The sequence below is a fragment of the Marmota monax genome, unplaced genomic scaffold (assembly GCF_021218885.2).
Source record: "Marmota monax isolate L192 unplaced genomic scaffold, Marmota_monax_Labrador192_F-V1.1 WCK01_AAM20220418_F8-fsc00096, whole genome shotgun sequence".
Taxonomy (NCBI): domain Eukaryota; kingdom Metazoa; phylum Chordata; class Mammalia; order Rodentia; family Sciuridae; genus Marmota; species Marmota monax.
The window spans coordinates 179838-202653 of NW_026695236.1; the positions used below are offsets into that span (position 1 = coordinate 179838).

The 22816-nt window shown below is 34.2% G+C and overlaps 1 protein-coding gene across 1 annotated transcript in view; it reads left to right on the forward strand.

The window, feature by feature from the left end:
* The first annotated feature begins 1753 nt into the window (after window positions 1-1753).
* Window positions 1754-22816, forward strand: part of LOC124089347 (N-acetylated-alpha-linked acidic dipeptidase 2-like) — a 43724-nt gene continuing 22661 nt past the window's right edge. The window contains 8 exon segments of the mRNA XM_058577352.1: window positions 1754-2446; window positions 3301-3412; window positions 8754-8939; window positions 10731-10833; window positions 11656-11781; window positions 14107-14293; window positions 18672-18765; window positions 19764-19862. Coding sequence (XP_058433335.1) covers window positions 2068-2446; window positions 3301-3412; window positions 8754-8939; window positions 10731-10833; window positions 11656-11781; window positions 14107-14293; window positions 18672-18765; window positions 19764-19862 — 1286 coding nt within the window. The 5' untranslated portion in view covers window positions 1754-2067.

The window sequence follows — 22816 nt, forward strand, 5'->3', positions numbered from 1 at the left end:
CACTGCACACCACAGAACTGTATTAAAAAACAGCATACTACAGAGATGCAGTCACATCAATGTTTATAGCAACACAATTCACAATAGCTAAATTATGGGACCAAACTAGATGCCCTTCAATTGAAGAATGGATAAAGAAACTGTGATATATATACACAATGGAATATTACTCAGGATTAAAAGAGCATGCAATCATGGTATTTGCAGGTAAATGGATGGAGTCGAAGAATATCATGCTAAGTGAAGTAAACCAATCCCCAAAACCCCAATACCGAATGTTTTCTCTGATATGTGCATGCTGATTCATAATGAAGACTGGGGGTTAGGGGGAGCATGAGAGGAATGAAGGCACTTTAGATAGGGCAAAGGGGAGGGAGGGGAAGGGAGTGGGCATAGGGGTAGGAAAGCTGGTGGAATGAGTTGAACATCATTATTCTAAGTACATATATGAAGACAAAAATGATGTGACTCTATGTACAAGCAGAGAAAAAAAATTGTGCTCTACATGTGTATTATGAATTGAAATGCATTCTGCTGTCATGTATAAAAAATCAAAATGAATAAATAAATTTAAAAAAAGATAGGAGTAGGGAAAAAACTAATTTAACAAGCAGCTATTTTAATCATTAGTTTCCACCTTCTCTCTCCAACAAAATTTTGTTGTAGAGGTAATTTACATATGTCTTTTGAGATCTATACAGCAATAGCAAAGTTTTCAAGAAAAACAGAAGAAAAAAATAGCCAAAGGTCTAGAAATTAACAAATTACATAAGAGATCCTCAAAATGTTTATGTGAAGCACAAATCAAATTAGATATTATATATTAGATATTGAGAAGACTCTTGTCCCAATGTTTGACACTAGATAGTTATTTAAAGCCCTATATTCTTTATTAGTAAAACAGATAAAATACATTTGGGTGCTCCAAGATTGAGGGGGATAATTATTTCATCAGCTGTTGCACATTATCAATAATTTCATTCTAACTTGCTGTATATGCTGCTGTGTATCTATAGGGTTAGGGACCAACTTATTTTTTAAAGAAAATACTCATGGAAAGGTGTTTGTCTCTGAAATAAAAAAAAAAAAAAAAAAACACCAGAAGAATCATTTGAGGAATGTGTAAGGGGCCAGTAGCTGAAGGAGCTGAGGTTAGCTGGGCTTTAAACAATATATAAATATTCTAAAAAAGCAATTAGTTCAATAAAGATATTTATTTTAAAGTTAACTTTTAGGGATTTTACAAAAGTTCTAAGAGGAAAAAAAAAAATAGATATATCAGCCAACAATGACACTGAGGAGAAATAAATCATTTGCTTGTAATAACTTGTTAAAAACGAAGAAAGATGCCTTGTCTAAGGCCATTAGAACTGCAGACAATGCAGCAAAGGTAGGGCATAGTCCTGGAGGTACCATCTCCTTCCAATCCCACGCAAAAATGTTGCTTTGGCTGAAAAAGAAAATGATTTTGCTTACATATGAGTAGCCCTTTGTAAATTCCTAAAATTTCCCTCTGGGTGAGATGGGTGGATGCAGGAGTTCTGTTTGCAAATCTTCTAAACACCTTTAAAGAAAATGTGTGGTAAGTGTAAGGGAAGGATGAGGGCTGGGGCAGTGACATTTGCTCAAAACTCATTGACTGTAATAATGCAAGATCCTTTGAATGGCTAACTGTATTAACTTGAATCTATAACATTCCAGTGAGGAATGTGAAAACCTCAGTTAGAGAGGAATTACCCGAATTTGGAGACTTGTTCATGTGAGGGCGTGGAACAAAAGAATTTCATTCTCATTTTGGTGTTGATGTATGGTTGAGACATTAGTGAGTTGCAGTGGAGCAGTCAGGATCTGGATTATTCCCAAGTTTGACAAGTTGGAAATTGGGTCCGAGAATCTGGAACCGGAGCAATCAAAAAGGAATGAAAAATAACGCTCAAATATATTTTGCAGCCGAGATTCCGGAATTCTTGGGATGGGATTGGCGAAGAAGCAGTGCTTTAGTCTTTTAGGGAGCAGGAACATTTCCAGCAGCTGCCACAGCGACTTTGCCCGGATACTGCAGGATCCATGGAATGGAAGTTGCAGGCCAACAGGAAGAGTACCTCCTCCCTCTGCAGGGCTTCCTCTCTCCCCGCCAGGGTTCCTGGCGACTTCAGGGGCCAGAAGGAGCTCTGGGCTCGCTCCTTTTTGTTAGTCTCTGGACCCACTGGCAGGGCTGAGCCGCCTTTTGGAAGGTCAGCTGCGGTCAGCGGCGGTGAAAGCTGCCTGGGAGGTCGCCGCTTTCAAGGCTCTCTCTCTCTCTGCTCTTCTGCAGCCCGGAGCTTTTGCGAGGGCTGCTGGCTCCCAGATCTCAGAACAGAAGCCATGGCGAAGTCCAGGGGCCGTCTGTACCTTTGGATGTCTTTGATTGCCGTGCTGGCATCTTTTCTGGTGGGCTTTATGGTGGGTGAGTGTACAATCAAGTCTCCGGGCTGTCTCTCTGGGGAGGTAAAGGGAGGAAGCCTGTAGCTGGAGCGAGTGGGTTGTCCCAGGCCAGTGTCTAGTTCGGCTCACAACATGGCTAACTCCATAAACTGCACCCAAACTAGAAACCGAACAGAATGTATTTGTGGCCGCAATAAGAAAAAAATAAAATAAAATAAAATAAATAAACTCACTGAGTTCTGGCTTTTATTGTGGGCATTTGAAAAGAGAACTTAGGGCTGTCACTGTTTACAGGGATGAAAAATTTATTTGCATTTCCAAGTAATAGTAATGAGTCAAAATTATTAGCTAATATTGACTAAGCACTGCAAAGAACTTTTTCCTTATCGTTTAAATACATAAATTTTGGAAAACTCCCTGTGTGTCAAGAACTGGTACAAATTAGATCCCCTGGCAAGAATAAGAAAGGCCTTAACTCAGAGATGCAAACATGTAAGAAGGGAAAGCAGATCTCTCAAGTAAAACCGGTTTTAACCCACTCAAAATTGCAGCACACAAAGGAATGTGGAGGTTTTCTGCATTTTATATGGATCTTTTTTAAAAAGTTCACTATGAGCTATTTGTCAGGCATCAGTTTTTCTTTTTCTTTTTGCCTTTTTTGGCTTTTGGTTTTTTTCTTCTTTTTAATTTTTTTTTTTTTTTTTTTTCTTTGAGTCAGGGTCTTGTCAAGTGTTCCAGGCTGTCCTCACACTTGAGATCCTCCTGCCTAAGTTTCCCTAGTTTCTGGAATTACAGGCATTCACCACTGCACCACAGCTGGTTTCTACTTCTAATAAAGTCAAAAGTAATTGTGTATATGTATTTTTCCCCCCACAGGCTGGTTTTTTAAGCCTCTCAAAGAAACAATCTGTGCACCACACCATGGTCAAAGTATACGAGGGAAACTGTTGTCAGAAATGAAAGCTGAAAACATTAGATCATTTCTTCGGTAGGTTTGTTTTGCATTTTTATTCTAAACATAGTATTTAAAGTATTATTTAGTCATAGGTGTATTAAAACTGGTTTTAATACAGTTGAACAATCTTTGTGTGAAATTATATATTACTCATTAATTTACGGTTAGTTAAAATGTCTCTTTAAACCACTCTTGGTGTGAAATCCATAACTTGTTAAGAAGTAGGTCTTTCTTCCTAATTTCATCCTCCAGAAAAGTATCTGTTGGCTTACTGGGAGATGTTTCAACTTCATGCAGCTCTGGGTTGCAAGTGAATGCTGTTCTTTGTTCCTCACTGTGGATGTAATCAGTAGCCTGAATTTAATCAGCAATTTTATTTATTTTTTACACACTGTATTCACTTAGTTTGTTCTTTGCTCAGTGATTTAGTGAAAAGGAGATCAGTGTTTCAGATTCTGTCTGCCACAGGTTAAACCTTGATCCTCTCTTGCTAATATAAATTTGTGGTTCAAAAATAGGGCAACATGAAAACAAAATATGATCTGTGCCAATCGTCCATCTTCTAAGAGTGATATTCAGAGTGATATTTGTGAACTTGTTGAAAGCAATTAGCATAACATTTATTTCTGTGTTCAGGCTGTTTCAAAGAAGTGATATTTTAAAAATCAGCTTTATTGAAGGATAATTTACATAAAGTAATCTTGATCCCTATAATATCTACAACTTCAGAGTTTTTACAGATGTCTGTGGTATGCAACAAACCATCGCCTCAATCACAATACAAAATATTTCTAGCATACTCTCTGTAGTTTGTTCCTCCCTTCACCCCTGACCCTACCTAATCACTGTTCAGTTTTACATCACTATAGATTTATTTGCATATCCTAAAATTTTTATATAAATGTGGTGTTCATAGCATGTTCTGTGTGTTGTCTGGCTTCTTTCACTCAGAATAATGATTTTATGAGTGACTCAGGTAGTTAAGGATGTAGCTCAGTTGGTAGATTGCTTACCTGGCATGCACAAGGCCCTGGGTTCAATCCCCAACACTGCCAAAAATAAATAAATAAATAAATAAAAATGATTGACCCACGTTGTTGCATGTGTCACTAATTCCTTCTTCTTTTTTAAATCACTGAGTAGAATTCCATTGTACAGATATTCTATAATTCGTACTTGAGGGACATTTGGATTGCTTCTACTTTTTATTATTGTAAAAGAAGCTTATATAGATATATGTTACAAGTTTTCATGTGATATATATTTTCATTTCTATTAGAATGATTGGGTTGGAGGATAAGCAATTGCTGTGTTTTTCTTCTCTCTCTCTCTCTCTCTCTCTCTCTCTGTGTGTGTGTGTGTTTTTTGCTGGGGATCAAACCTAAGGTCTTGCACATCCTAGGCAAGTGCTTTAACACTGAACTTTACCTCCAGCCCTTTAGAGTTTTTTAAGAAAAGGCTAAAGAGATTTCAAAAGTGGTCATAGCAGTTTATATTTCTACCCATCAGTGTAAGTATTCTAGTAGCTCCATATCTGGGACAATGCTTAGTATTGTCAGTTGTTCAGATTTTAACCAATTTAATTGTTGAATAGTGCTATATTATTGTAATTTTAATTTGCATTTCTTCATGACTCATGATATTAAACATCTTCTCATGTTCTTATTAGACATTAGTATATCTTCTTTTATAAAATTTCTATCCATATATTTTCCAATACATATTCTGGGGTTAAGTCCTTTGTTAATCATATGTATTACAAATATTTTCTACTGCAGCTGGCCTACTGCAGCTGATGATAATCTTAAATACAAATAGGCAATTATTCCTGCAAAATTTCTTGAAAAGACTTTTCTTTCCTTCTTAGGAAGATTTTGTTCATTATTTCTTAAGACATTTTTCCCTATATTCTTTATTGCTCTTCTTCTGAGAGTTCAACTGAACCCTAGAAATAAATATGTAGAGTGAAGTGCATACTCCATGATACGTATCCTCCTTGCCATGCTGTGGTTTAATGAGATCACACAATTCCATATTAATTCCCATGGATGAATTAGAATTAGCAATAATGAGAAATAAAAATAGCTATACTGTTCTTGGGAAATTTGAGCTAATTTATGACCAAGGTACATCAGATATCAGGAAGCTAATTCAAAATGTTTGTTCTGACATGCTTTTTGGAGACACAGAAAAAGAATGAGTGGGCAATGGGATGACTATCACTTGTAGTCTATATTGCTCATTTGGTAAAATGCTATAAAATGCAGACTATCTTATGAAATGAGACAACATGTTTAAATTTGTATAACTTAAAAAATCAGGTAAAATGTTAACATTATTGACCTCTGCCGCATATCATGAAGTGTCCAAAAGAAAGCACCTGGAAAATTACATGAGTTATCAGGAGTAAACCTTGGTGCTGGCTCTTACCTTGAAATTTGTATTACTATTACTTTGCTCTAATCTATAAAGTATGTTTAATATATTATGTTAATATATCATATTATATTGCTTTATATTACCTTGGATATATTACCATACATATGGTGATAAATGATGTATTAATAGTTTTCATGATGCTTAAGTACATCCTTGAGACTGGCTTTTCTTTCCTTTGTGTATGACTGAATACAGAAATGCATCCTAAGAAGGATGATAGGAATAGGAAAAGAGGGAAATAGAGTGCATTAGGAGTCCACAATTTTTTAAAAAAATATTTTTTACTTTTTTGCAGTACTGAGGATGTAACCCAGCACCTTGTGCTGCTAGGCAAGCACTCCACCACTGACCTACATCCCCAGTCCAGGAGTCCATGACTTTAATGAAGGAAAAGGAATAGCCCACAGTTTTGCAAATGAGAGCACCCATTTGGTTATAAGCACCAAAAGAGCTATTTGAAAGGAAGGAAAAGAATGAGAAAAAAAACAATGAAAAATAAGAAGGGCTCCTAGTTATCCTTCTTGCTCCAAGATAGGTAGGGGCATGGAAATTAAATAGTTTGCAGATAAGCAAAGTCCTCAGAAGATACCTGTTAAGGCCAGTAGTTAATGCAAACTTTCCATGAAGGAGCAGAGGATATTGAGGAATTGTTGATCATAAGTTTAAGGAATGTATACATGTAGAAAAATAGTTTAGCAGGGAAAGGACAAATTCAAGACTGTGTTAAAATAATTAGTTGTGGGAACAATGTGATTTTCCCCTATCACTTTCTTGTTGGCACAATGTCAACTGTGTTTGTCTTCTTCCAGGAGGGCATGTGTTTAGTAATGATTACCTTCCTTTCAGCCCAGGGATCTCCTGATTAGTTCATAAGCCAGTCATTCTAATTCTTTCTTTTTGGCAATGATTGTTTTGAAAAGAAGCTTTTTGTCCTAAACATTGCCAAGTTAATATGTGATGGCCACCTTACATCACAGGGAGAAATTCAAAAGTAAATGATGTTATTTCCAGCTGCTCCTTCTTCTTCTTTTTTTTTTTTTTTTTTTCATTTCTCTATTTCATTTCAGTGGGTTCTCTAAAAGATGAAAGGCAAAAGCTTATGGTTAATCCAACATCTTAATTTAAGAAAATACATTTATTTTTCCTTAATTGTAAGATAGTATCTGCTCATTACAGAAAAGAAAATGAAAATATATTATGTAAAGTAAAAATTAAATATCTCAGACTCATTGTTTCCCCATGTATAAAAAATTACTTCTGTCTAAACACATTTATACTTTTTAAAACAAATATTTGTTATTAAGTAAGCATCTGTATTTGCAGCTTTCATTTAATGATATAGAGAGGGCTTCACAGAGAAGATAGTCTTGAGGTATCCTCATGAACCATTAACAGTTTGCAGGTGGGAAAGGTGATGGAGAGAGATTCAGTAGATGAGACAATATTCATGTCTGAGACAAGACCTTGTGTGAAGACTAAAGGGTATGAGAGAAAAAAGCAATCATTTCAGGGAGAAAAGAAGTATGCTCAATGACATAGACCAGAGCAGTTAATAAAGAGAGTGGGAGGAAATGAAGTTGAAAATATGGGACAGACACCAATGGGCTTCCTATGCCACATTGCAGTGTGACTTTGATAATGCAGAATGTAGGGAGCTATACAAGGATGTAAGCAGTTGGGTAATAAGATTAGGTGATATATAGTGAAATATCACCATTTCTCAAACTCAGACAAGTATAATTTCAGCTTCTTTCTCCAGCACTTATTAGCTATGCAATTATAAAGAAGCTATTCAACCATTTTTTTTCAGTTACTTTTGTGTAAAATGGGGACAAAGATAGAAGGTTGTAAGGATTAAATGAGATAACACACGTGAAAGTGCCAGTGGGGTCCTTAGCATGTCGAAAGTTTTCAATAAATATTAATTGACCTTTATTGCCATATATTTTTTGGTTGTCCTCTGCTTAACTTAAAAATATTTTATAAAAGTTTATATTATTGTTCATCTGACAGAGGTGGGAAGTAGGATGGTTGAGAAACTTTATTTTTTTTTATTTTTTTATTTTTTTAAAGAGAGAGAGAGAGAGAGAGAGAGAGAGAGAGAGAGAGAGAGAGAATATTTTTTTTAATATTTATTGTTTAGTTTTTGGCGGACACAACATCTTTGTTTGTATGTGGTGCTGAGGATCGAACCCGGGCCGCACGCATGCCAGGCGAGCGCGCCACCGCTTGAGCCACATCCCCAGCCCCAAGTTGAGAAACTTTAAAACATTATTCACCTAAAGCAAAATGTGTCTCAGTAAGAAGTATATTTGTGAGTTCATTTAATTGCTATAACTCATTTACACCCAGAACCAAGGTGGCATTGCCTAAACTCAGTTCGATCAGTCATTATTTCCATGGTACCTGACAAGTGCTAAGCCCTGGGAATTTTAAATATCAAAATATACAGACCTTAACCTTAGTGAGATAAACAAGCAACTATATTGACATAATCAATAGTAGAAATAGTTAAGTCAAGTGTACAAGTGCCTGACTGGTCCCTGGAAAACACTGAAATTATTTCTTCCCAAATGTCCTCTATCTACTGAACAAGTAGCCACCAGCAAGGAGGAGCACCATTAGTATAGCAGTATAACTTTCTTTTAGGGTGTCTTCTCATATCTGTTCTGATTGTCTTTACCAAGGAATGCATTCTTTTCTGAGGGAGAATATTATGAAAATTGTAGTTGTACATAAGTAATTTAAAAATTGGCATATATATAAATTGTTATTTCTAGCTGTGCCATTTAGTATTTTTGACATATAATTCATAACTTAATGTGTAAAAGATGTGTAATGCATGTAGAAGATTTCTTAGGCACAGAAGCTGAATGTGCTCTTTAACTCACACTTGTTTTTTGTTTGTTCATTGTTTTCTTTTTTCTCATTTTAGTTCTTTCACAAAACTTCCTCATCTGGCAGGAACAGAAGAAAATTTACTACTTGCCAAAAAAATTCAAGCCCAATGGAAGAAATTTGGACTAGATTCAGCCGACTTGGCTCATTATGATGTTCTCCTCTCTTACCCTAATGAGACAAATGCTAACTGCATATCGATTGTGGATGGACATGGAATTGAGGTGATAGAGAATTGTTGGTTCTTTTCATATAATTATGCCACACTTTGTATGGATTAGAATATAAGGTCCAGTAAAAATATAAATTTGTTAATAGTGTGTAGAACTCACATTATATAGAAAAGTTAATAAGTTGTAAACTAGTCAGTGTCTGGTATGTGTTAGGCATGATGCTAAGCTAGATCTTCAGGCCAGAATGAAGATTAGGACATGGGTCCTTTGCTTAAATAAGGTGAGGCAGACAATAGGATACAGGGTTTCAAATCAGTATAGTAAGTGACATGAATGGTATGATAAAGGGTCTTTATCTATACAGAAATGGGTCATTCACCCCACCCCCACACCCAAGAACTAGCCCCCACACTGGGAGTTAGAGAAGTCTTCCTATATAAGTTGACATATAAGTCATGAAGGAGCACAAGAGATGAACAATATGAAAAAGTAAGGTAAGAAAATTCTAGCTGGAAGAAAATATTGCAAAGGCTTGAAAACATACTATCTTAGTATTATTGGTAGAATTTAAGATTTTTATGTATTCCAAGACTGTAAAATACAAGCTGACCAATGGAAGAGGTAGACCAGTGAAATATTTAAGTTATTAAGCATCTGTATTTGCAGCTTTCATTTAATGATATAGACGGGGCAAGCTTCACAGAGAAGATAGTCTTGAGTGATCCTCATGAACAAAAGCAAGTCCTAAGCATGGGAAGGATGTGACCATAAAATTCTATCTGTTTTACATAGATGGGGGAGTCTGCAGATTACACCTAGACTAGGCAAGGAGTTAGAGTTAAAATTTAAAGACAGTAGTTCAGATGAAAGATGATGAAATCCTGAATTAGCATGTTAGCAGGTGAGAAAGAATGATGATTTTGAGAAACAGGAAGTATACAGGACCTGTTTAGTGTCTTGGAGGAAAGAAGTGTAGAGTGTTCAGGATAACTGCTAGACTGTAGGATGTGGGTGACTAACTTAGTGAGGCTATTAATGGAAGTAGAGGATGCGGAGCCAGGAACCGGCTACAGATGGGAGAACATAACTTCAAATTTTAACTTATTGTGTTTAGATATTAAAGCTAAGTGACTATTTGGGCTCTTAATATATGAGTCTGGACAACATAAGCACATCAGCTGTTCGCAAAATTTTGTTAGTCAATGAACTCTCACAGAGAGAGAATATAAAATAAGGCAAGTGGTGGGCTAGGGATAAAATATGTGTAACATTCAAATAAAAATGAAAGAAAAAGGGACCACAAAGGAGGCTGAAAGGAATAGTCATGAAATGAAAATCACAAGTATACTACCTTTGTTAGCAATTTTTTTTTTCATGCTTGGGACGGAAACCAGGGGCTCACACTTGATAGATGAGCACTCTACCGCTGAACCACATCGCCAACCAAGAGTGCTGCCTTTGAAGTCCTGTTCTTTTCGGTTTTGTTGAGATGAAGTCTTGCTATGTTGTCCAGTTTGGTCTCAAATTCCTGGACTCAAGTGGTCCTCCTGTAGCATCCTTCTGAATGCTAGGATTCCAGGCACATGACACCGTGTCCAACTTTGATGTCATTTTACACTGTATGGTAGCTTTTAATTGTCTGGGACTACATGCATTTATAAAAGTTTTTATTATTTTGAAAAGAATAGTAATAATAGAGCTCTTTCTTATTGTCAGTAGAATTTACCTACTTAATTATGGAATCTAGGATGCTTATTAAGTCTATACTTGGAAAAAATTAATTATATCTTAATAATAACCTGGAATTATTCTTCTAGCTTGACATGCTTTACTTCTTGCTGGGTATTCAAAACATCATATCTTGAACCACCTCCAGATGGATATGAGAATGTGACAAATATTGTACCTCCCTATAATGCTTTCTCAGCCCAAGGCATGCCAGAGGTAAAGTAAAACATTTTTTAATTCAAGTTTTATTTATTTCTATTATTTTTAATTCAAGTTTTTAAAACTTTCTTTATTGTATAAAAACTATGTAGAGGAATAAAACCAAGGAATTTACCTGGAGATTAGACATACTCACCCATTGTTTTATGTTCAGTACTATGCAAGCCCCCCAAAATAAAAATAATAATTAAAAAAAGACTACCTAAAACAAAAAAGAAAACAAATACATTAAACACAGACCCCAGTAAGGCAGAGGCCACTCTTTGCAATAACAAAGAAACTTCTGAAGATGATTTTAATTCAGTAAGGGCAATAGATGTTTTTATAAATTGATTTCCATTGTTTTTAATCTGAATTTACATACCATATGAGCAGTTAAATTAATGTTATTTTGGAAATTAAACATAGTTGTAAATGTTTTAAATGACATTTACTCTAGTTCTTATGACTCTGTACACATTGATAATCTCTTCAAAAGAAACCACACTACTTAAAATATGTCTTACTGATTGCCTTTTCTCCAATCTTTTCAGTATTTTGATAGTTTCTCTAAAATATTCTATAGAATAGCATATTTATTAATCCCAAATAAGGAAAGAAAAGGACTGAGGATGTAGCTCAGTGATAGAATTCTTGCTTTGCATATGCTGCAGGACCCTGGGTTCAATCTCCAGTATAGAAAAAAATTAAGAAAACAAAAAAAGAAAAAAACAAAACAAAACAAAAACCTTCTGCTGATGCAGTTTTGTGAAACACATTTATTTTAAAATTTTTTTCTTTAATTTTAGCAGTGGTATTTTTTTCTTCTTTTTTCTGTAGGGAGATCTCGTATGTGTGAACTATGCTCATACTGAAGACTTTTTCAAACTAGAAAGAGAGATGAATATTAACTGCACTGGAAAGATTGTTATTGCAAGATATGGGAAGATCTTCAGAGGAAATAAAGTATGGTGGAGCTTTTCTAGAGGGAAGGAACGGGGACAGATACTGTGGATGTAAATGATCAGCTTGCCTCATGGTTTCCAAAATTGCTTTGAAATTTCTTTTCTACTTGCCATGGGTACACAGAAAATTTTATTTTTTATTCACCTCATATGTCCATAAAGGAAAAGAGTTTTATTAGAATAATATCTTTTAAAAAATTAATTGAAGAAATGCATACAAACTAAAAAATAAAAATCTCCCTTGCATTATTCAACTTCGTTGGCTAGACATAATCAATCTTACTAGCTTTTCCAAACCTAATTCTGTGATATATAAACATACCTCTATATATTTACTATACACACATATATATGGATGTAGTTATATTTAATATATAGTATATTATATAACATCAGTAATATATATTATAATATATGAGAATACATATAGATCTAATTAGTATTTATTAAACACAGGTCATTATCCACTGTATCTTGGATAGCTTTATAATTTCACTCAGCCATGACTTGGATATTCTTTCATATCATTACACGGAAAGTCATGTAACATAGTCTTTAAGAGTATAGTCCATGGATCCTTACCACCTGGGTCTGCTCTCCTCTGGGCCCCTGCTCTTTTATTGTGAGCAAGATCCTTAACCTCTCTGTGCCAACATTTCCTCATATATAAAATGGGAATGCTAATTATACCAACAATCTCAAAGTGAAACTCAGATTGTTTCACAATAATCTTCTTACTAGCTCAGTGGTAGAATTCTTGCTTTGCATGTGCTGCAAATAAATTAATAAATATCTCACTAATTTAAGGAAGTGTTTAATTGGGGGTGTGGCTATAGGATATATATTTTGTATCTGGAGCTGGAGTTTCTCTGCTTGTTGACCACCATGATGAGAGCTGCTTCCCTCTGCCACACTAGGCCTAACTGACTTTATGTTTTAAAGCACTTAGGGTAATAGCTGGTTTTAGTAATTTCTATATCTTAATAAATATCTCACTAATTTAAGTGGTAACATAATATTTTGTAGGAATGAAAAGCAGTGTATTCAACCATTTCTTTGTTAGCGAGTGCTTATCTTGAATTGATTACTAGTACAAATAATTCTATTGTGAACATTCTTGTCCATATACACTTCAAACATCTGTATGAACATTTTATAGTATAGATTCTTGGATATGGAGTGGCTAAATAATAGTGTAGCTTCGGACAGCATTTTGACAGGCATAATGATAACAGTCCTTCCCCCAAATTGTGACAGATTATATTTTCACTGATAACAGCAAAATGATTTCTGAATGTTGGGATCTCTTTTAGTTAATCAAGACTGATAGTTACATCTTTTGCTATAATACTTTTGCTGATGAAAGATTTAGTACCTCGCAGGGTAGATGTTATGGTTTGGATATGAAGTGTCTCCCAAAAGCTCACCTGTGAGACAATGCAAGAAGTTTCAGAGGAGTAGTGACTGGATTATGAAGGTCTTAACCCAATCAGCAAATTAATTAGATTTAATTGAGTGGTAACTACAGGCAGGTGGGGTGTGGCTAGAGGAAGTGGTTAATTGGGGGTGTGGCTATAGTATATATATTTTGTATCTGGAGCTGGGGTTTCTCTCTCTGCTTGTTGACCACCATGATGCGAGCTGCTTCCCTCTGCCACACACTCCATCATGATGTTCTGCCTCACCTCAAGCCCAAGGACAAGAGCTAGCCTTCTCTGTACTAAGACCTCTGAAACTGTGAGTGCTCAAATACACTTTTCCTCCTTAAGGTTGTTCTGGTCAAATCCTTTAGTCACAGCTGCAAAAAATCTGAATAAAACAGTAGATTTTCATATTGTTGGTCAATTTACATTGTTGAAAATATTTTTGAAAAACAGGCTGATAAGTTCTTCATACACTATGACTGTTTTGCATAAAATTTTATGTCAGTTTAATTAAACCAATATTTGTAAAGTGCTTACTCTATGATGTGTGAGATTTTGGAGGGTGGGTATTTAAAATTAAGACATGATGTATTTTCTCAATAATATCCTCAGTCTAGTAGAGAAGACAGATATTTAAAAGACATTTTAATACACTATGATCTGCCCTACAATAAATATATATACAAAGAATAAATCCATAGAAGAAAGGAGACTTTAATTTTTCAGGTTTGGAAACCATAGAATATTTCACAAATGTGAGGCCTACAAAGAGGGGAACTGTCTTCAAAGCAAAGAGAACTAAATAGGTAATGGCATAATCAAGTGCAATGTCTAAATTTCCTTACATTATGATTTTTTTTATATAAATAGTAATTTGCCATTTCTGTACCTTCCTCACACAGGTTAAAAATGTCATGTTAGCAGGAGCCATAGAAATCATCTTGTACTCAGATCCAGCTGACTACTTTGCCCCTGGGGTACAGCCATATCCCAAAGGCTGGAACCTTCCTGGAAATGCAGTGCAGAGAGGAAATGTGTTAAATTTGAATGGTGCTGGTGACCCTCTCACTCCAGGCTATCCAGCTAAAGGTAATGGATGAGCCTATGAGCCTGTCAGTGTACCATTTTTTCAAAAAGATTCCTTGCTGTTTTAGATGGGGAAAAAAGCAAGCATCTGTAGAATAACATTAAAATAACTAAAAAATGTATACATTATGTAATTTTGGATTATTAATATTAGGAATTCAAAATAATTGCCTTTGTAGTATATATGTATGTATGTATGTGTGAATGTATTTGGTGCTAGAAATTGAACCCTGGGCACTCAATTGCTGAGCTACATTCCCACATCTTTTTATTTTGACATGAGGTCCCAATAAGTTAATTAAGGCCTAAATTGGTGATACTGACCTCAAACTTGCACTCCTACTGCCTCAGCCTTCTGAGTTACTAGAATTACAGGTGAGTGCCATTGCACTTGGCCTTTGCATTATTTTTTAGTTTGAATTCTCATGACATGTAGGCATGGGAAGGGAATATTCAGTTGGTATTCTCCTTTTACCCTTACTAGACAAGGGTTTCAGAAATGTTGCTCCTCATACCCAAAGTAATATTGCTCTTAACAAACTAGGATTTACATTTTCTAAGTTATCTAGGATTGTATGCTTCTTTAGGTCACTCACTTGTATTTTAAAAATACCAATGAGGTTTTTTTATTAGTGTTATTTTAAATGTAAAGTTTGAAGTTTTGACATGTATAAAGCCATCTTTTTTTTTAAAGAGAGAGAAGAGAGAGAGAGAATTTTTTTAATATTTATTTTTTATTTATTGGAGGACACAACATCTTTGTTTGTATGTGGTGCTGAGGATCGAACCCAGGCCGCGTGCATGCCAGGTGAGCGCGTTACCGCTTGAGCCACATCCCCAGCCCTGTAAAGCCATCTTTACAAATTCATTACCCCTAAAACTCTTCCTTTCTCTGTCTACTCTTCTTGCCTTCTCAATACCAATGCCTAGGCAACCATTGTTCTGTTTTTTCTCAGCATAATTATTTTGAGATCCATCCATGTTGGCATTTCTGTCATAGTTTGTTTCTGACTAATATTGCATTGACTGGCTATACCAGAGTTGGTTTATCCATTTACTTGTTGAGGGACATTTGGATTGTTTCATTTTAGAAACTTTTACATATAAAAGTGCTACGAACAAGTTTACAAGTAAGTGTCAGTGTGTATACATTTATTTCTCTTTGGTAAATACTTAGAAGAAGAATGGATGAATAAGACCGAAGATTGATATTTAACTTATAAAGAAATTTTCAAATTGGTTTTCCAAAAAGACTGCTCTACTTTGTATTCCACCTAATAATCCAGTTCCTATATCCTTGCCAGTAGTTATGTGGCAGTGGCTTTTAATTCTGGATTTTAAGTAAGTCCTCTAAGTTACAACTCTTGTTTTGTAAAGTTATTGTCACATCTTGGTCCTTTCCATGTGAATTTTAGAGCTGGGAATCCCACAGACTTTTTTTTTTTTTTTCTGTGAGTTTAACGGAAATCTGTAGATCAATTTGAGGAGATTTGACATCTTAAAATGTTTGAATCTTTTGGTATATGAAAAAAGTACAACTCTCTATTAGTTAATTTCTCTCAGCAATGTTTTATAGTTACACTGTATGGATCATGCACATCTTTTATTCATAAGCATTTCATAATTTTGTACTATTGTAAATTACATTAAATCTCAAGTCCTATTGCTCATTACCAATATACAGTAATGCTATTGTATTTCTAGAAAAAAATAACTTCACCCTTTACCTTGCAAACTTGTTAAATTCACTAATTATTTTTAAGGTTTTTAGAATCCATTAGCATATTTACATAGATGATTATATTATTTGCAAATAAATACAGTTTTTTGTTTCTAATTTTTATATGTGTCATTTCTTTTTCTCGCCTTATTGTACTGGCCAGTAAGTACTTTCATTACAATGTGGAACACAGTTGTTAGAGCAGACATCCTTGCTTTGTTTTTGTTCTATAGGAACACATTCAGTCTTTCTCTGGTAGCAGAGTATTTTGGGGATTGAATTTAGATGCTCTCACATACCAGGCAGGCACTCTACCACTAAGCTCCACGCTGAGTTCTTTTATAAAATTTTAGTTTGAGACAGGGTTTTGCTAAATTGCCTAGGCTGGCCTCAAAATTTCTTTTCTCCTGTCTCAGCATCCCAAGTAACTGGGATTACAAGTATGTACCATGATAGTCAACTCTCTGTTTGATATGACATTAGCTCTAGGTTTTAATGAATTGTTTTTGTTGAACTGAGGGAGGTCATTTCTATGTGCTTAACGTTTTTGTCAGTAACCTATATTGGGTTTTTTAAAATGCTTTTTCTTTGTATATTGAGCAACCCTATGTTATTAATGCTTTCATTGAATCCATACAGATATTTTTATGCTAATCCAATACCATGCTGTAATAAAGTAGTTGGTCACAATTTATTTTGATTTTTTCTATTTTATTTCATGTGTGCTAAACTTTTCTTAAGAATACTTTATTTATGGTCATATTGTAAAGTGGTCTGTGAATGTTTTTGTAATATTATTGTGCCATTCTGGGATGGGACACTTACATTTTCCTTATTTTTCTGTGTGAATTTATATAGAATTGGTTAAATTTTGTCTATAGAGATTGGGATAGAATTTGCCCATAATTCCTCTGGACCTGAAGTTTATTTGTAGAAATTGTTTCTGTTTTAACTACCAGTTGAATTTCTTTAGTAGGCATAAGACTGTTCGGGTTATCTATCTTGTCCTGAATGAAATTTGGTAATTCATTTCAGGGATTTTGTTTATTGAATTTGTCAGACAATTAAGAGTGTAGAATTTTTTCATAATACTCATATTATTTTTTTAAACTTTGTCTACTAAGACCATAATGATATTTTCTCCTGTATTTTTTATTTAACAATTTATGTTTCCCCTTTTGTTCATTATCTGTCTTATTAGAGATTGATTAGTTTTATTGATCTTATCAAAGAACCAGCTTTCAGTGTCATTTTTTAATCTCTATTATTTTGTGTTTGATTCATATATTTTTAGATTTATTCCAATTTTTTTTTCCTTTCTCCTATTGTTTTAACTTTAATTTTTTCTTCTTTTTCTAAACTTTTAAGTTGGAATCTGATTTCATTTGTTTGAAACCTGTCCTTTCCCTAAGATAGGTGTTTTAGTGCTATTATTCTACTAAGCACTGCTCTGTCTTGTACAACTTTTGATATACCGTTTTTATTTATTCAGTTCAAAATAGTTTATCATGTTAGTTTGCATTTCTACTTTAACCCATAGATTATTTGTTATTATGTTATTTAGTTTTCAAATATTCAGGGTTTTCCCAAGTATCTCTCTAATGTTGGTTTCTAATTTCACTGTGGTCGGAGAATATAACTTTTATGATTTTTATGGATACTGAGATGTGTTTTATGGTCCAAAATGTAGTGTATCCAACACATATTTCATATGTATTATAAAAAATGGAATACAGTATTCTATAAATGTAAGTTTGGCCAAGTTAATAGATAGATACTTCTATTTAAGTTATATATTTACTGAATTTCTAGATATATTCTTAAACTTTTTGTTTCAATACTCAATTACTATATCTAATAAGAAATAGTTGTTTGGCAAAACAATCATTTCATCTATTTTGTCATTTTTACATTGTTTGAAACATTTCTTCAATCTTGGCTGAAAGCCAAAAGTTCTTACATGGTTTTAAGGCGTTCAATAGTTTTCTGTCTTTCTTTGAAGAGAATAATGCATTACTGTTTGAATAAAATATTTGTTCTTATTTCCCAAGACCTTATGAATTCAATTTTTCCCAATAATTGTAGTTTTAGAATCTGAGATACATTTTCTAGGCATCTAGTTAACTGAAACTTCTCAAAGAAGGATTCAAAATATCCTTCAGGAAATTAAAGAAAATTCTTGTAAGTTAAAGAGAATTAGGTGAAATGTCAAAACAAAATCGAGAATCTATAAACCCTACAATTAGTTTTATCTTAAAATGTAAACAACTTAATTCTTACTGTTGAATCTAATAGGCCATAATAAAACAATAGCTTGGTTTCGGGGGGACTTTAATTTTTATATAATTGCAAATGTCTAGCAAAATTGGCTGGACATGTTGGTTCATGCCTATAATCCCAATTACTCAGGAGGATTAAAAGTTTGATGCTAATCTGGGAAACATAGGTAGACCCTGTCTGAAAATAAAATGAGAAAAATATTGAGGATATAGCTCAGTGGTAGAGGGCTGACCTACCATGGGTGAAGCTCTGGGTTCAATTCCCAGTACTGAAAAACACAATGTGTATAGCAAGCAAAGCTATAATAATAATACAAATATTTCCTACATAGCTTTTGCTCAGATTCTTCAATTGTTTTCATTTATGTACTTGATTTTGCAGATTATACTTTCAGACTAAATATTGAAGAAGGAGTTGGAATCCCGAAAATACCTGTACATCCTATTGGACATAATGATGCAGAAATATTACTATGGTATATAGTTTTTTTAGTTGGATATGAGAGGAAGACATTTTGTCATTTTCTCATCTAAAACCAATAAAACCCAATTGTGTTAAAAGTAAAGTCTTGTATCAAAATAATTCCTGAAGTAGGAATGATAGAACACACTTCTATTCCATAACAGGAGCAGTCAGTTTAGTGACTAGGAAATAATAAAACATTACTCTGGTAGCTCTAAATGAAATTCTCAAATGCAAAGGTATGTTTAAAGATAAAAATTGATACTGGTTTGAGATTTGTTTTTAGGTATTTGAATTTACTTAGATATTCAATAAATACTTATTTATACCCAACCTGTAGTTTAGAAATACGATCATGCTTACCACTTAGTAGATGTATGATCTTGGACCAATTGATTCTTCTCTGATTCAGTTTGCTTATTTATAAAACAAGGACAGTAAATTTTCTCCCTGATGGGGTTGTCACTAATTTATACTAGTTAGCATAGTGTCTAGAATATAGTAAACACCAATTAATGTTTGCTCATACTGTATTCTGTAATTGAAGTTTCTTTGTATCTCCCAACCCATTGTTTAAATGTTTCTGCCAGAACAACTTCATGATTTCTTTATGGGTACACACTACATAGTTGACAGCTTCTTTAAAATTCATTTCTTCCTAACCCAGTTATGAATTTCCTAATGTTGGATATCTTACACTCACTGTTTCCCCACAGAAGTAAGATCAAGGGTGAGGAGACTTTTGCTTCCCATCTGCCTTCACTATTATATGTTTTTCCTCCTCAGCTCTTAGCATCAAAATATTATATATTTTATTTGCTCCAGTTATGGCTCTCTCATTAGAATAAAATCTCCTCAGAATATAGAATAAAAGGGGTATGAACAAGTTGGTCAATAAATAATTCTTAGTTGTAGAGTTAAATATTACCTCAGCATGAACTTCTTGATTTTTTTTTTTCATGGAAATGGTGATACTCAGCCTTTTTCTGTCATCTCATTCTCTCTTGACAGCCACTTGAGAGGAACTGCTCCACCAGATAAGAACTGGAAGGGAGCTCTTAATGTGAGTTACAATGTAGGACCTGGCTTTACAGGGAATGAGTCTTTCAGGTAATTTTATATTACTTTAATAACTTGGAAAAGTTTTATATTTCAATGGAAATGTGAAGATAACTGTTCCACCAGGCATATTTTGCTTATATCTTTTTCTTATTGTCACTAGTGAAAAATTTATCATTTTATATCACTTAAGAAGAATTTACAGAATGAACCATTGAATTCCTTTTTTTTTCCCTCCTGGCGAGCTGGGGATTGAACCAAGGGATTCACACATGCAAGGCAAGCACTCTATGACTGAGCCACATCCCTAGCACCATGAATCAATGAATTTTTATAGTAATATTTCAGCATTAGTTTCAGAATTTCATCAATTACTGTATTTGAATTATAGACTTAACATTTCAAGTAATAATTTTTAAACTTTCCTTTCACCTAAAGTTTAAAAAAAATGTTTTTCCAATAACTTTCAGAATGTTATATATGTATATGAAACATTAGGTTATGTTAAAGGAGGGAATATTGGAGAACAGAGAAAGGAGCCAACAATTATTGGTTATTTCCTGTGTATTAAGTGAGTTTAAATGAATAGATCATACTATAAAGCTGAATAGACTCATTGTTTTGAACACATGAAAGCATCATTCTAGAGGAGGAGTGTTGTGGAATGTATCTGTTGGGTTAGATCTACAGAAAGAATAAAAATTTCCAAATGGCTCAAGGCAGGCAGGAAATGCTAGCTACTGTGTGAACTTTAAGAGAGTTTGTGGAATGACCCTGTATGATTAGAACTAAGAAGTTTGATTCACTTAAAATGTTTCAGGAGAGGGAAATGTCACTGATAAATCAGAAATGCCATAGCTTGCTTTTTTTGTTTTTTGTTTTGTTTGGTTTGGTTTGGTACCAGGGATTCTACCCAGGGGCACTTAACCACCCCACCAAGTCTCATCACCAACTCTTTTTATTTTTTAATTTTTGAGACAGGGCCTCACTAAGTTGCTTAGGACCTTGCTAAGTATCTGAGGCTGGCTTTGAATTCCCAGTCCTCCTGTGTCAGCCTCCAGAGTCACTGGGATTATAGGAGTGCACCACCATGCCCAGTGTGATAGAATGTTTTTCAGTTTTTGAAATTCTTTTTATTTCAGAAAGGTTAAAGTACTAGGTTAAATTCAACTTCCTTCCTTGATAGGAACTTCAGAAGCATTCAGTTTCTGTGTTTTTAATCTCTATAACCAATCACTATAGAGTTCCTTTAATTTAAGAGACTATTTAGTTTATTTATGTCTTCTGAAGGGAAAAAAAAACACATAATATAACAAAAAGTAAAAATCTATCTGATTTACAAACCAGAGTATATAGACACAAAACATAAGTTCAGTTCTATAATTTCAGTCATAGTTCAAGAGTAAACTCAAAAACATAAGAAATCCCAGGTCTAGATATCAAATACACTGTTCTCCACTGTGGATACATAATTTTTGATGGATTTGAGTTTACAATGCACAATGAACAATGTTAAAAATTCCTAAAAACTAGATTCTTTCCTATCCTACCACAGAGATCTTCAGAATTCATTGATTCACTTAGATAACCAAACGATAACACATAAAGTGAGATTTCTAATCATTGCTGCTACCAGTGAATAATAACTTATTCTGATCTAAGCAAAGAGGAAACATAAACGAAACACAAAACCAGTAAGGAAAAAAGTAAAACTAGACATATGGCATGTCAGCAAAGTTGGGAGAGCCATAGAAAATATGAAGAATGAGTTTCAACTGACTACATCTGTTTTTCAAGATGAATCTACAGTTTGTTTCAAAGGGACCTCTAAAATAATGAAGGATAATTTAAAAACTGATTATTAGATGGATGTAAATGAACATGTATTACAGATTTCATTTAACTTTAGTTAATAAAAAAATACAGAATTATGTTAAAAATGGTTCAAAAGGCCAAGTAGATAGTTCAGTGGTAGAGAACTTGCCTAGCATGCCCAAGGCCACAGGTACAGTCCCCAGTACTGGAATAAATTAAAAAAAGAATGGGTTCACGTGGACATGGCAGTGCACACCTCTAATTCCAGAGGTTCTGGAGACTGAGGCAGGAGGATTTTGAGTTCAAAGCTAGCCTCTACAACTTGGTGCCTTAAGTAACTCAGTGAGACCCTGTTTCTAAATAAAATACAAAGAATAGTAGGGATGTGGCTCAGTGGTTAAGTGTCCCTGAGTTCAATTCCTGGTACCCTTCCAAAAGAAAGAATGGATTCAAAGAAGAACTTACAGATAATACCAAAATATATCAGTTCATCAGGAATGTCAGATTTAATCAAGAGTAATTAATATATTTAACAGTAGGAAAGCTGGCGTATTTCATAATAAGGGAGGATTCAGATGAAACTTCACTAGATACCAATTCATTGGACATGAATTATTTGTGGTACAGAGTTGTAAAATAGTCTAGTTGAAGATAATAAATGAGAGGAATTCATTACGAGTGATATAGCATCTTTCCCAATTTTCCCGTACAGGAGTATATTCATTCATTTCACAAATATTATTGAACATTTACTAAACTCCAGGTGCCATTCTGGGATCTTGGGGTTCAGAAGTGAACAAAGGAGGCAAACAGCCCTATTCTATGGAGCCTACATCCCAGAGATCAGTTTGTTTGGGATGCATTGAGTTTGCAGTGATGATAGGATAAACATGCAGATTTTTTTTTTTTTTTTTTGTACTGGGAATTGAAACCAGCTACATCCTGAGCCCTTTTAAGTTTTTATTTTGAGACTTAGTCTTGCTCAGTTGCTTAGGGCCTCAATAGTTGCTAAGGCTGGTGGGATTACAAGGGTGTGCCACCACACCTGGCTCACAGATATTCATTTGAATAACTCTGGAAGTCAAAAATACTAAAAATAAAAAAGATGTAAAGATTAAGGCTTAAATGAGATTCTTTGAGAGTCTGAGCAGATGCTCTATGTTTGTTTTTATGTTTGGACTAACATTTTT